Genomic DNA, 14,546 nt, shown 5'->3' on the forward strand with positions numbered 1-14,546 from the left:
CCCCATCTCCCCTATTAAGATTTGTAAAAATCTGGTCGGACCAACATTTGAACCGCTGTTTCTTAAACTCACACTGGGTATACATGTATCAAAGAACCTCCCCACACTCCTATATCCCTCTCACTCCTATATTGGAGTAAGACAATATATCAGCATTAAAACCATGATTTGAATTATTCACACAAATAAAATAAAAATTACTGATTTGCTAAAATCTTGTATGAGACACAAAGATTAAAAAAAAAAAAATCTCAACTTAAGATACTGTGGATATTTTTATTTATAAAATGCTGCCGTATCAGAACTATCCATTGACACACAATACATAAAGGAAGTATGAAACATGATTTATAAGGAAGCGAAATGCTTCACAGAAGCATGAATTCCTGAGGTATTCTGAATTCTTCCATTAACTTGAATTCACAACATGGCTCCCATTGGCGTAAGTTAACAGAAGACTGGATGTTTGATAAATACAATTCAACACAATTTTCACGGGGAGTAAAAAAATAAGATACAGGCAAATGGAAACTGGAAGGTTCTTTCTCAATGCTATTGACAGACTTGGTCGTGGTGAAAAATTAGCTTGTATTGAAGGATACAAAGAGCTGGTAAGCCCAGTTTTCTCAATTTCATAAAGATCAGATGTACTATGGGTATTTCCTTTCTTCAATGTCCATAATCACAAGTTGTAAAGTCACAGATATCAGACAAAAAAGTTGCTGCTTCTGGATAAGCATATAGAAGGACTGATTATCTGGACAAGTATTATGAAAATTGTAAATGAAAAAGTATTAGATGCTTTCACTTCTTTTTATCTTTTTCTGCTTTAATTCTCTTCTGTAGTGTCTTCAGTTCAGTCATTACATTTAAAGTTCTGTAAACCCAGTTGACCTGAAAAACAGGTAAATCATTACAATTAAATCCATCCATACACATTTAATTACCAACTTAGGAAGTATAAATACGCACCACAATTATTATAGTATTCACCAGAAGAGGCGCTGAAAATACAAGTGAAATAAACATTCCTCTTGAATCAAAGTACTGGTATTTAGAAAACAGCCTGAAAGAAGAAAAATAAAGAAATCTTTACTCAGCATGGATCACAGAACATTATACCTTCAGAATAACTATTCAATGTGGATATTATACAGACAATCCTATTTTTTGGGATCCCCAAACGTACACGAGCATTATCCTGTATGAAACTTGAAGAAAGAGACTGTATAAGGTTTCTTTAAGGCTCAAGACCCCATGTTTCAGCCTGGAGAAGAGGAGGCTCAGGGGAGACATTATCGCTCTCTATAACTTCCTGAAGGGAGGTTGTAGTGAGCTGGGGGTTGGCCTCTTCTCTCGTGTAATCAGTGATAGAACTAGAGGGAATGGTTTTAAGCTGCATCAGGGGAGATTCAGGCTGAACATTAGGAAGTATTACTTCTCGGAAAGGGTAGTCAGGCATTGGAATGCACTGCCCAGGGAGGTGGTGGAGTCACCGACCATGGAAGTGTTAAAGAGACGTTTGGATGTGGTGTTGAGGAATATGATTTAGCTGGGAAGTATTGGTGATGTTTGGACTAGATGATCTTCTAGGTCTTTTCCAACCTTGATAATTCTGTGATTCTGTAACAACCACAGATAAAATAACATACTGTGACTATATGAACAGGCAGACATATTTGCGCCTCAGAAATCATGCTTATCCTGAAGTCTTTTAAACTACTTTTTACATATTTGTTTTGGTTATTCATATTAGAAGTGGTAACCAAGTGGTTACTAGACATAGTAAGGCTGTAATTTAGGAAAGCGAAGCACTGATTCACAGTACTTTCTGTAGTTAAACTTAATTGCTAACCTTATAATATTCAGTTACACTGGGAAAATCTATAGAATCATAGAATTACCCAGGATGGAAAAGACCTTGAAAATCATCAAGTCCAACCGCAGCCTAACCAGAACCTTAACTCTAAAAACCCTCCACTAAATCATATCCCTGAGCACCACATCCAAACGGCTCTTAAACACAACCAGGGATGGTGATTCAACCACCTCCCTGGGGAGCCTATTCCAGTACCTAACTGTACTGTAAAGAAGTGCTTCCTAATATCCAACCTAAACTTGCCCTGGCGCAACTTGAGGCCATTTCCCCTCGTCTTGTCACTTGTCACCAGTGAGAAGAGACCTGCCCCACTCTCACTATAAGCACCTTTCAGGTACTGGAAGAGGGCAATAAGGTCTCCCCTCAGCCTCCTCTTCCCCAGACTAAACAGCCCCAGCTTCCTCAGCCTCTCCTCATAGGGCTGATTCTCCAAGCCCTTCACAAGCCTCATTGCCCTTCTCTGGACCTGCTCCAGGACCTCCATGTCTTTTCTGTGCTGAGGTGCCCAAGACTGAACACAGTTTCAGTTCTTATGACTGAAGTCCTGTACACAGGTTTAGAAAAAGGGCAAATTTTAATGACTTTTATATAAATAAATAAGTATATAAGATAGCACCAGGTTTTTTTTGAGAAGTAGTTCTTAAATTCAGCTTATTAAACTTTAACAGCTGCCAAAAACAAAACAACCCACCACCACCCACCCACCCAAGATAAAAACCCAAAGCTCGAATCCTGTCTGCTCTTTTTATGGTGAAGGGCGTGGAGCATCTCCCCTATGAGGAGAGACTTAGGGAATTGGGTCTGTTTAGCCTTGAGAAAAGAAGGCTGAGAGGGGATTTGATCCAGGTTTATAAATACCTGAGGTGTGGGAGCCATAGTGGTGAGTCTGGTCTCTTTTCAGTAGTGCGTGGGGACAGGACTAGGGTTAATGGGATGAAAGTACAGCATAGGAAGTTCCGCACGAATGTGCGGAAGAACTTATTACAGTGAGGGTAACAGAGCACTGGAACAGGCTGCCCAGGGAGGTGGTGGAGTCTCCTTCTCTGGAGATATTCAAGACCCGCCTGGACGCCTACCTGTGTGACGTGGTGTAGGGAACCTGCTTTGGCAGGGGGGGTTGGACTCGATGATCTCTAGAGGACCCTTCCAACCCCTACAATTCTGTGATTCTGTGATTCTTTTACCTGTACCATTCTGGCTTTCTCAAAAGCTTTGTATCCATGCAACAGACTCCCTGCCCATTCTAATGCTAAGTTGCTTTCTTTTAGGTTAAAGGCTTTTTGGGGAACGATATGAAAAAACCATGCTTTTACATGTGAAATTGAAAGCGCTTACCTCCAGTTCATGGCTGCTATTTCATTTATATATTCAGCACAGTACACTAAACACACTGTACAAAAAAAACAACAAAGTATTAGATTCAATGTCTCTTTGAAAACAATCTGCCATCAGTTCTGCCTTGTGCATGATATATATATATATATAAATTAATAATATATAATATATATATATATATATATTATACACAAGATATATATCATACACTACAATTTCATGTGTAGAAGATAAAACTACATTCACTACTTAACTGAATAAAAGCAGATCTGAATTAATATCCCACATAGTTACTAATAAGTAGTAAGAGAGAAAAAAAAAAACCCTATACATTACAGACCAAAAAAAAAAAAACCAAACCAAACACAGTGCAAAATCTTAGTTAACTGGGCATACAAGAGCTCAGAAAATAAATTATCAATTACAAAAAATAATCATAGAATCATTGAATTACCCAGGTTGGAAAAGACCTTGAAGATCATCAAGCCCAACCACAGCCTAACCAGTACCCTAACTCTAAATAATTCTATGTAATTAAATAATAATTCCAACAATCTTTGCTGTGACTGCTTCTAAGTTATACCTGTAAAAAGAAATGTCAAAGCTGGAATGGAATTCAGATTCCAAAGTATCACAGGGGTTGGAAAGAACCTGAAGAGATCACCAAGTCCAACCCCTCCCTGCTAAAGCAGGTACCCTACAGTAGGTCACACAGGTAGGTGTCCAGATGGGTCTTGAATATCTCCATAGAATGAGATTCTGCACCCTCACTGGGCAATCTGTTCCAGTTTCCTGTCACCCTTACCTGAAAACAAGCAGGAAAATGCTTCTGTTTTTCAATTTCTTGTCTGCTCCAGTGTAACAAGTTTCCTGGGCTGCAGTGTAACACACAGCACTAACCATCCACGAGCCATATCTACACTTCACCTATCCCTCCCAGTTTCAAGCCTCTGCTTCATACAGTCTTGTAAACTAAGTATCTATAGCTTAGAGCTGCTCTGAAACTGTTAAATACATTACCTACAGACACACACATGGCCACAAGAGAAATACTTCCTACTCGCTTTATCAGTTGCAAAGATCATTACACAACTAAACGAGAAAACTATCCCTAACATACAGTAAAAGCAAACAACACCGATGACATTTATCACATAAAGAGGAAGGAGTTCACGGATGCACTACTCACCCATGCACAGAAAGTGCCCTATTTGCACCCGGTAGTGTTGGAAAGAGAAGCAGGTCAGGAGGAAACACAGGACGTGGAAACACGCCAGCCCCAGCAGCCACGGCTCGGCCCAGTCCGTCTTCTGTGGGGAAAGAGAAAGGAGATACAGCAACTACGAGAGACGGCAAAGCAAGGCTCCCGTACACACAGAGCTCGGTGCTTTCTCCCTTTCCCTCCCGCAGACGTTTCCTCACCGCCAGGATGGTGGACAGCCCCGGCGGGCCGTGCAGCGGCTGCTCCATGGCGACGGCGGCACTCCTCCTCAGCACGGCCGAAGCCTCGCGAGAGCCTGCAACTGTTGAATCCCTGCCTCACGACGGGGTGTGTCTCATGGGGTTGGAAAATGGCCGGTCCGCCTTTACACATGAGAAGTACAAAGGTGGCTGCTCTGAGCTCAAGTGGCTGCTCTGAGCTCAGGTATCTTCTCAGACAGGCAGCCTGCATCAGGCACTGCCTCTTCTGGCTCTGTGTGTGAGGTGGTTGTTCTCAGAAACAGTGCTTCAAGTGATTAGCGTTTCAGTCTGAAGTAAATACATCTAATGCTATTCTCACTCTGCTGCATAACCAAATACAGGCTGATGCTGTGAGCTAGTCTCTTTTTACTGTCACACATCAGCAATGTAGTGTCAGGTAGTTGACACTAGAGATGTTTCTCTCTTTTGCTTCAGGTGAAAAAAATCCCATGTTTTAGATAGGGAAACAGCCAGAAAAATTGACTTTGTCATTTGATAAGTCTTACTGACTTGTGGAATCAAACTCTATAACACAGAGATGGGTTATAAAGCCGGTATGTTTATTCCAGCGCTGGGTGCAAGGGGGATAGCTCCACCAAACTTGCACACCAGCTAGTAAAATCGTGACACAGATATAGGTACATCTCATACATAGTCAATGATTTATTGGAATTCTGATACATATTCAATAGTTCTTTAGCATGCAGACCCCCTCTTGTTCTTATCAGGGGGATGCAACTTCTCTTCTGGTATTTACAACATCTATTCTCCTTGCCTGATGTCTTCCGTGAGGTCTCACTCCTTATCTGCATCCTTCCTGCTCTCTCAGGCCCCTTGTTTTCTTTACTTGTTTTCCTAACTAACTAAATCATTTTTCTATAAACTACCTTTAACTATCCCCCTTTTAGCCCCCCTTTATTCTGAATTCCAGCAGAGCATCTGTTTCCTGCTTCACTGTTCATTACGATTAGTGTAATACGTTAAATTATTTGGGGTTTTTGCAAATAAGGGTTCAGCTTTTGATTGCTCAGTAATTGACTAGAGTAACCATCTGCCAAGAGCTGATGGTTTGTCTCATTTAAGTGAATGAAGCTGCTTTATGAGCAGAATATGCTGGCTGGTGGTGAGGCTGTGCTACAAAGTGAGTGGATGGACAGTCAGTAGTGGATGGACAGTCAATAGTGGATGGACAGTCAATAGCTTATTGGGCTACAATGCACAGTATTAAAAAATTTATATAGCTTTTACTGTAATCCAAAGTAGAAACAGTGTAAGGTGTTGGTTTTGTGGTTTTTTTTTTAAATAGTAAAATAGGAATTCCTTCTGCAATAAAGCCAGTAATGCTTTTCGTCACAAGGTGGTAGCAGATGTGTAATTATTACCAGCACTTTGATCTGTTGTAAGTGAAGTCTCAAACATTTCCAGTGGAGAATGAAATGTTAAATATGAAATCAACATTCTTAAGAACTAACAAATGCACACTCTAAACGCTACTTGGATATGTCTTTATGCTTACTGATGAGAAGCTTCAAAGGTGATTTGTTTCACAAATTCTTTACTAATATAGGAAATGTTTCATTTTATTTTTTTTTTAATTTAATGAGTCTTAGAATTAATGGACAGTTAGATGTTTTTTCATTTGTAGTTTCTGCCTTAAGAAAATGAAGTGCCTTTCATCATAAGATCCATATATTAAGGTATCTTTGACAAATGGAATATCAATTTCTGATATGCTTGTATTGAGTAAGCCATGTCCTACACCCTTTTTTCTTTAGCTTTTCATAAATTAAACATTTTGTGTTTGTAGGGTATGTCCCATTGTGAAGTGGATTTCATTTAGGAGTACTGGGGTTGTCTTGAGCTGTCTAAATAGCTGTTGTTTCAGCTGTTGTTTGTGAAATAATTTACAACACTCAATTTACACAGGCAGATTGATGGGGAAAAGTTATTAGGAACTTTCTTGTCTTTAATTATCATTAAAAGAATACAAAATGGAAAATAGAACTAGCTTATAAGTGTCTTAGTATGATGAGGTAAGTCAGTGTACATACTTAGATGGCCTGATCAGAAGTTACACATTAGGAGAACTGAACACAGTCTGAAATTATTCTACTATTATTTTCCATAGCATCCACATCAGTCAATGGCCATCTGATCTCTCGGGGTCTTGCTGGAGTTGAAGTGCATGTTTTTCTCTGCGCATCACTGAATCTGATCTCCAAGGAGAGGTCTCCAAATACACAGTCAGGAATTGTTACTATATGCTGCTTTCAAGAACATCAGAGTTGTTGACTGCACTGTGCAGACCCGTTGTCATGTTTCTGTTAGGTCTTCCAGTTATTTTTCATCCCTCTTTGGTTTGTCACATGGAGGGATAGTAACAGAGTTTGACTGCAGCAGAGTGTGGAAGATGTGATGGTGAATGTCTCGTGCTTGGTTCACCCACTGCTCACTTCTCCTGTAGAGAAAAAACTTTGCTCCATGCTTTTCCCAAGGGGAGGACAGACTGCTTTGCTAAAAATCTCCTGGGCTGTATTAACAGTATGCCAAGGAGAGTAAGGGTTTCAGCATTCATTAGGCAACTTCTGCCTCTAGCTTTAGGTACTGCATATACCAGGAAGATAATGATAAACTAGAAGTAGTGCAGTAGTGCAATAGAGAGCAGTCAAAATGTTCTGGGAGTTGTAGCATTTGTCCTTGGTGGGAGACTGAGAGAAGTAGACTATTTTGGCCTAGAGAAGATACCTAATAACAGCCTACCTATGAGGGAATTACCAAAAGAGGTGAATTCAGGCTCCCTTAGTGTGTTGGTAGGAAGATGAGATACAGTAGGCGAAAAATGAACCTAGAAGTTTGGCTGGATGTAAGAAGAAACCTTTTCTCCATGGAGGCAATCAAGCAATGGCATAGGTTGTCCAGAGTAGTTGTAGGGTGTCTATTCTTTGTGATTTTTCAGAATCCAGCAGAATAAAACCCTGAGTAACCTGACCTTGCCTCCTAGTAGACCTTGGATGGAATGAACTTCTAAGGTCCCTCCCAACCTGAATTATTCTGGTTGCATGGTTCTGTATTTTAAATGAGAAAAAAAAATAAATCAACTGCTTAACTGCTTAGTTGTGTACACTAAGCAATATTGTATTAGCCTGAAAGTTAAATTGATGTTTTGTATGTTTATGTTTTGTTTTAAGAGTCTTACATCTCTTTCATCTACTTTCTGTCAGGGATTTTTTTTTTCTCAGTACAGAATAGCTTCAGGCTTCAACTTTTCTTCCTCCACTATTCCCAAACCTTACAGACAGTCTGAAATGCAAATATATTTTTGTTCTCTACCTACCAACATGACTGCCTATTAAATTATTCTGCTAATCCCACAAAAGATCTCCTAAGGATTCTTTCTAAGCCCTGCTATGTTCTGGAAAAATAACCAGATTTTACTTCTTTTGGGTCTTTGTCGAGAGTAGAAGAGGCCAAACTTATTGCAAGCAAAAAAGAAACAACAGGCCTGACAATATTAGATCCTGCTCTTAATTACACACTCAAAATTCACTGTGACTTCCTCTGAAGCTTTCTTCTCTCAGAATTGCTCCATTGATCGCATGGTTTTTTGTTTTGTTTTGTTTGTTTTTTGTTTTTTGCTTGCACCACATTGTGTCATTCCACAGGATGGGCTGAAAATTAAATTCTTTTTTATTTCCTTTGATGTATGACTACAGCGTGCACAGTACATAATTCACTGCATTCAAGTTACAGTGAAGCTATTGTTATAAAAGGGCAAGAAGGCATAGAGAGATTTAGTATGTGTAGGGCAACTATTGTGATTTTGTCTGGATTTCTGGAGCTTAATGTTAACACTGTTCTTTTTGCTTAAGGTCGTGAGTGTTCAGCACATCCTGGCCTCTTTTGCCACTATGGAGGATGGAGCAGAAGGAGCAGGATCTTCAACTGAGAGACGTTTCTTCAGACATATACTTGTTCTGAGGGATCTCATCCTCTTTGTCTAAGGAACTGAGCACTCTCTATAAAATCTACTTCACAGCTTGTGCTTCTTCATCATCATCATTTTTTCTTTAAAGAATCAGGAGAGGAGAGTGGAAAAACTTGGTAGTATTCAGCAACAGAGAAGACAGGCAGAGCTACAAAGTTGATATCTTCACCTTTTGATCCTGGAGCTATGCATGGTTATCACTTTCTGGTATTTGTTGCCTATCCTCAGCAGTTCATAATTCTCATGGTGCTGTTGGGCGAAGTGGCTCAGGCCAACTGTTCAAATTAGTTAAGTTTTGAAATCAGGATATAGAAATCAATTTACGCTCATTATAAATACATATACAGGACACTTGTAAATTTGGCAATAATTGTAGAACTATGAATATTTGTGCATTTATCAGACATCAATACCATGTTTGTACCTATTGGCTCGCTCTTACTTTCTGTGTGCTAAAAGCACGTAAGCTGAGAGTAATCATGTGTTGCATGTGTGGGAGCTCCACTGCATTTTGTATCAGGAGGGCTGAGCAGAGGTCAGGTAAATTCTCCTTTAATTTTTTTATTGCAACTTGAGGTTTTACAGATTCAAGTAGGAAAGAAAAAATGCAGCAGAGGAGAGACAATGACAAGATGTGGTAACTACTGGAGCACCACTGAGCATCTATTCCTGAGCCTGTATTATCAGTTAAGGGATAATACTTAGCTGTGTACTTGACCTCACCACCCCCTTCAGTATCTGCAAGAAAACCTGCAATGTTTATATTTTGCAGTCTTCATTGCAGCATGTTTTTATTCTGTTTTATCTGAAGCAAAGTTAAATTTTACATTTCTTAATAGCACTGCCTCTGTGTGGTTTCAGAATACACTGAATTGTTGTCCATATGAAAAAAAGTCAAATATATGATTCTATGTATATATCTAGTCTGTCTTCCTTTCCCCCTTGCCTTTAAGTCAAACTGCTGTAGCTGTATAGACACATTTGCTCACATGGCTGCTCATTTGCTGTTGCTAGGGGAAAGATGCAGACCTGGCTTTCACCACTAGCACTAGGTGAGCTACCTTCCATGAGTTCCATCCAAAGGTGTTGAATTTCTCCCTCTGCTCCTTTCCAGGCTCCAAGTGTTGCAGGTTGAATACTGAAGTAGTCTAGTTTTCATTCTCCCAGACAAAAGTCTTTGACTTCCTGTGACAAGGATGGATTTGCCTGGCTTTACCAGGGGCTTTGTTTCTGTTCCTGTTTTTCAAATATGTTGCCTTCATATATATATATATTTATTTATTTATTTATTTTTTTCCTAGCTTGGTGCAGCATTGATTCTGTATGATGGGGCTTTGCAGAGATTAGCTTCCATGTGACCTTGGCAGACTGCTGTCAGGTTATTCAGCCCCCTAGCTAAATGTTTAGTCCTTTACCTGGCTGAGTTCACCAGAGCAATCATTTCTGATGGCACTGAGGTGGTAACCCTTAGGTAGCTGGTTTTGGTTTAGTTCTCCTGAACCAAAGATGTTAAGATTGTTATCAAAACACTTGCACCAATAAGGTTAATACGGTGCTGAAGCTGTAGAATGTACAGGTACAAGTTTGTATTTTGTAAGGACTCAGAAGTTAGTCTTTACTGGCTAGAAAATAAAGATCCCATAAGGTGGGCTGAGAAAGAAGGCCTAATACTTTGTATTTAAAGGAATTTGAGGGAACTTTCTTCTTCAGACACATTCAGAGCCATATTTTTTTTAGTTTATTTTTGTTTAAGTTGAGGGAATCAAATACTTGTCTGTGTAACTGATAGCTTACTTTATTTGATATGTGTACCACACTCAGGAAAAATCAGAGTACTGCACTCTGCCATCTGTTAACCACTACTTGTTTCTTTGTTTCTACAGATATCAGGGCTATTTTTAGGGCTTCTGTTCTTGTTTTTTGTTTGTTTTTTTTTGTTTGTTTTTAGTGCTGTTATCAAGCTAAAGTTGTTATATGAAAGCAGTTTTTTCATGCACTTTTATTGAACAGATAAAATATTAGAATGTGCTCATCAGCTTCCAATTGCAGATTCCTGGGGAAGGATATATAAACAGGAAAAAGAGATGATAGTGATATTTGCCTAGTAATACTTGCATAGTGAATTCTCTTGGTAGTCTTGCAGCTCTTTGCTTTTGCTTGTTGAGAGCTGGAAGAAATTTGCTGACTGAAATTTGAACTGAAGTTGCTAAAGGCGCAGTGTGTACCATTAACCAGTTCCCCGGAGAATTCCAGAACAAGATTAAAGGGTGTTGTCAGCAAATTACATATGCAATAAAAATGGGGCAATACAGCTAATTGTGAGGCTATGCATTACCTACTTACTTTAGTTCAAGGTGGAAGGTAAGGAAATTAAATGAACATTCAACAGTAGATGGCACTCTTTGTTCTTCTTCAGTACATTCCTTTTTCCCTTTTTTTTTTTTTTTTTTAAAAAAAAAAAAAGAAAAGGAATATTGTATCATTTCAAGCAGTGTTCAACAAACAGGATTTAAGATATGCTCAGATGAAGGAAGTTCTGTGCTGAAGATTCACATGGTAATAAAAAAGCCCAGCATACCTTTTAAGTTTATGGAACCGTTACTTATGCTTCCTGCAGGTGTTAATAATTGGCCTTTTAGTTCCTACTGCTAAATACATTCTGTGGGTACAAAGACCATGCAGACTTCTATAGGACCACCTTTCTATATTAAAAAAGATGATTTTTTTTTTTCCATCGAGGCTTGTAGAATCACGTTGGGAATCTCTGTGGAAGCGCTGAAAACTGCTATTTTTTAACTGTATATATATATATTTTTTCTAAGTGCTATAACCCTACACCGGTAATTCTGCCAAGTTCACAGTATACTGCCCTCCCAGTATGCTGTGAATGAAAACCATCATGAACCTTGGTTAAGTTACGCTGTGTTCTACAGTTTTGCTTCTATTAAAAAGAGAAGTCAGCTTCAGGTTGTAAGTAAGCTGATGGACAAGCAGGCAGCAGCCAGAGTGGTTCCAATGTTCCTATGCAGGCGAAACACACAGTACCTGAGCACTCACTGTATTTAAGCAGTAGTGCCCCATGATATGTTTTATTAGGCAGAATTTCTTTTTGGCGTACTTGGTCATTGCTGTCTTCTATCAACATTTATGACTCTCATAGAAAACTAATTTGAGATCCCTTGTAACAAGGAAATTATTTTAGGATTTTAATGGTTTGGGGCCTTCGCTTTGTTGTTCCATGTTGCAACTGTGACTGCTGTCTCTAGAGCCCTGGCCATCTGCTCAGAAATGGATAATCTCCATGTGATGATGTGATGAACAGTAGTATCTTGACATAAAATTCAGTTACTTGAAGAAGGAAAGATCAGAATTTCTTTTGGAAAAGATTGGTTGTGTTATTTGGTAAGTAGAAGAGAACAAGTGTTTGGCAAAAGCACATCTGAGTTATCTCTGAAGTGAACGCAGGTTACTATGAGTGCATGCTGCTGGGTCTCCATTCATGAGAGTCCGAGCTCCTTGTAGTCCCTAGACAGTCATGAGAGGGATACTGCCCTAAAAAAATGCAAGGATTATTTCACAATGTTTGGAGGGTGAGGATTTTGGTAGAGAATGGGTTATCATGCTGTGCACAGTGGAAAATATGAATTAGGGTTTAGTGTGTGAAGGGACATGTGACTCTGGCTTACTAAGATAGCTTTGAAGGTTATGGAAAATCCGGCATGAAACCAATCTTGCTGCATTCATGTATATATTGTCAGTAGGATTAGCACTGGATTGCAGTTTGACCTTTCTGTATGCCTATTTCTGAATTTGGGAAATTTATTGGTATGCAGTAAAGTTCAGTCTGAGTAGGTGCCAAAATGTAAGCAATATGCAATCAGGGAAAGAATGACTAAAACTTGAGTGCAAAGTCATTAATATGATGGATGGATTCCAGTGAGAATCCATATGAGACATGGAGGAAAAAATATGATTTAAAAAAAATATAAATCTGAAACGTGTAATATAAACCAAGTATTTTTCTCTCTCTCTTTTCTTTTCCCTGTTATAATTAAACATTGGCTTTTAATACTACAGAACAAAGTATTTGATTTCCAAGATCAGTCTCCCTGAACACACTGCTGTTAATAACTCTCAGTTTGAAGAGTCCTCTGTCATGAACAGCAAAAATCTTCATTAGTTACAAGCACCGAAGACATGAAGAAAGTGCCTGGTTGCAGATATAGCAAAGTGGACGTCTTCAGGAGTTCTAATTAACACTTCTATGAAAGAGATTAAAAAAAGAGAGAGAGAGAAATACAATGCAGGTATACCCTGAGTGCTATTCATGGAACAATTGCATAATGAAAGAACAATAGGATTTTCAGCTTTTCACATTTTCTTGAGAAATTATGAAGAATCTGGCAGTGATGTGTATAAGAATAGTAAATTGAGAAAAAAGATAACATACAGTTTTGTTACAATGGCATTATCTGTAAGCTAATCTCAGAGGTAACTTGTATGTTGTAATTACTAGATTCAGGGTGCAGTGATTAATGGCAAATGCAAAGCTGAAACAATTATATTTCCTAAATATGTCATACTCTATCTGAAACTGTAGTAATTAAAATGTTTAAAAATGGATGGAGTTAAATTATTCTTATCTCATTTGCTGCATGTACGGCACAGGAAAATGAAATAACATTTGGGTAAGCATTATTTAACTATCAAAATAAAATGGTAGAAATGGGAACTTCAATTGCAAAGTCAGAAAAGAAGAACTATTGACTTAGTTTATTGATTCTTTCAGAAATGTCTATGTGCGTGAAAATCCGTGCACTTGGTATTCTCCTGTAACAAAAAACTTTGAGGACAAAAGGTGTTATTTACATTTTTTTTTTCCTGCAGTGTTTTTCGGGAAATAAGAATTCTTAATTTAGGCTTTATTAACATGAGAGTTGACTATAGATGCTTAAGTGGGCAGGAGTCTTGGAAGCCTTGAAGGAAGCCCAGTTTTATGGAATATATGCTCAAGATCTCCTCTAGTCTTGTTTTTGAAGAAAAAAGTGTCAATAATTATTTTGCTCTTTATAAATAGTGTTGATTTTTTAGTGAGAATTCCTTCTGACTGCTTTTATCCTTTCATTCTGCTTGATGATCAGCTGTCATTTTTGATTATTTTTATTTTTAAGGAAACTGTGGAAAAATAGAACTATCCACATGAGTCTGCCCTGGCTAGTCATGAAATCCTCCTTTTGCTTTTCCCACATTATGTAATTGCCTATATTTTTTCCCTTGACATAAGGAGAATATCTTCTTGTGCAGAAAGAAAGTTTAACTTTACATTTTGTTACAATGGTTTTGGATATCCACACATTTTATTTCATGTGAAAGTGGCCAGAGAAAACATAAAGGAATGAGAGTGTAGGAGAAGGAGTGGGAACCAAGAAATGTTTTTTGGACACCATCAAGATAAAGTGAGTATTACTGTCCTGCTCAGGAGAAGTTACAAATTACTGCATATTTTGTAGTGTCACCCAGTGCTACACAAAGTCTAACGGTGCAATCCAAACATGCAGCAAGACATTGTAATCACTTGTATTTCAGTTTGAACATACCCACGTACTCTTTCCTTGTCAGTATGAGAGAGTAGCTTCTGAATTCTGCTGTTTCTGCTAGTTTGCCTGCATAGCAAGCTCTGTGCAGTCAAGTTAGAAACAGAAAGCTAAAAACAAGAAAAAACAACAAAGTTTGCCCTGTACTTACTTTTCAGTGGTCATATGGTAGAATGGATTGACTGTAGCTGATTGCAGACACCCACTCAGTTGCTCTCTCATTTCCTCTCATTAACTGGATGAGGCTGAGGGGAAATCATGGAATCATAGAAATCAGGCAATAAAGCTCATG

At 38.6% G+C, this 14,546-nt stretch overlaps 1 protein-coding gene and 1 long non-coding RNA gene across 3 annotated transcripts; one reads left to right on the forward strand and one right to left on the reverse strand.

The window, feature by feature from the left end:
• Nucleotides 1–262: 262 nt before the first annotated feature.
• On the reverse strand, nt 263–4,715 carry TMEM18 (transmembrane protein 18). 2 transcript variants are annotated; one of them, XM_015859348.3, is made up of 5 exons: nt 4,637–4,715; nt 4,404–4,524; nt 3,215–3,269; nt 973–1,066; nt 263–894 (listed from the first exon to the last, which is right to left on the reverse strand). In XM_015859348.3, exons 1-5 carry the CDS (start codon nt 4,682–4,684, stop codon nt 805–807), a joined length of 408 nt encoding a protein of 135 aa, XP_015714834.1. In that variant the 5' UTR covers nt 4,685–4,715; the 3' UTR covers nt 263–804. The 2 variants fall into 2 exon arrangements, with proteins under 2 accessions (XP_015714834.1, XP_085398275.1); XM_085542149.1 differs by lacking the exon at nt 3,215–3,269.
• Nucleotides 4,716–4,726: 11 nt separating this feature from the next.
• On the forward strand, nt 4,727–8,713 carry LOC146761548 (uncharacterized). The gene is made up of 2 exons (XR_014944234.1): nt 4,727–4,859; nt 8,545–8,713. It is a non-coding gene; the product is annotated as an uncharacterized LOC146761548 (long non-coding RNA).
• Nucleotides 8,714–14,546: the final 5,833 nt, after the last annotated feature.

The sequence above is a fragment of the Coturnix japonica genome, chromosome 3 (assembly GCF_054131305.1).
Source record: "Coturnix japonica strain WE chromosome 3, WE-NBRP24, whole genome shotgun sequence".
In the NCBI taxonomy this organism is placed as follows: domain Eukaryota; kingdom Metazoa; phylum Chordata; class Aves; order Galliformes; family Phasianidae; genus Coturnix; species Coturnix japonica.

Bases quoted from the DNA above. Each gene is read 5' to 3' on its own strand.
- TMEM18 (XM_015859348.3), bottom strand. From the start codon at position 4,684: ATGGAGCAGCCGCTGCACGGCCCGCCGGGGCTGTCCACCATCCTGGCG. The intron at 4,525-4,636 runs GTGAGGAAACGT...CTTTCCCCACAG, and splicing joins GGCTGTCCACCATCCTGGCG to AAGACGGACTGGGCCGAGCC. The intron at 895-972 runs GTGCGTATTTAT...CCTGTTTTTCAG, and splicing joins TGAATACTATAATAATTGTG to GTCAACTGGGTTTACAGAAC.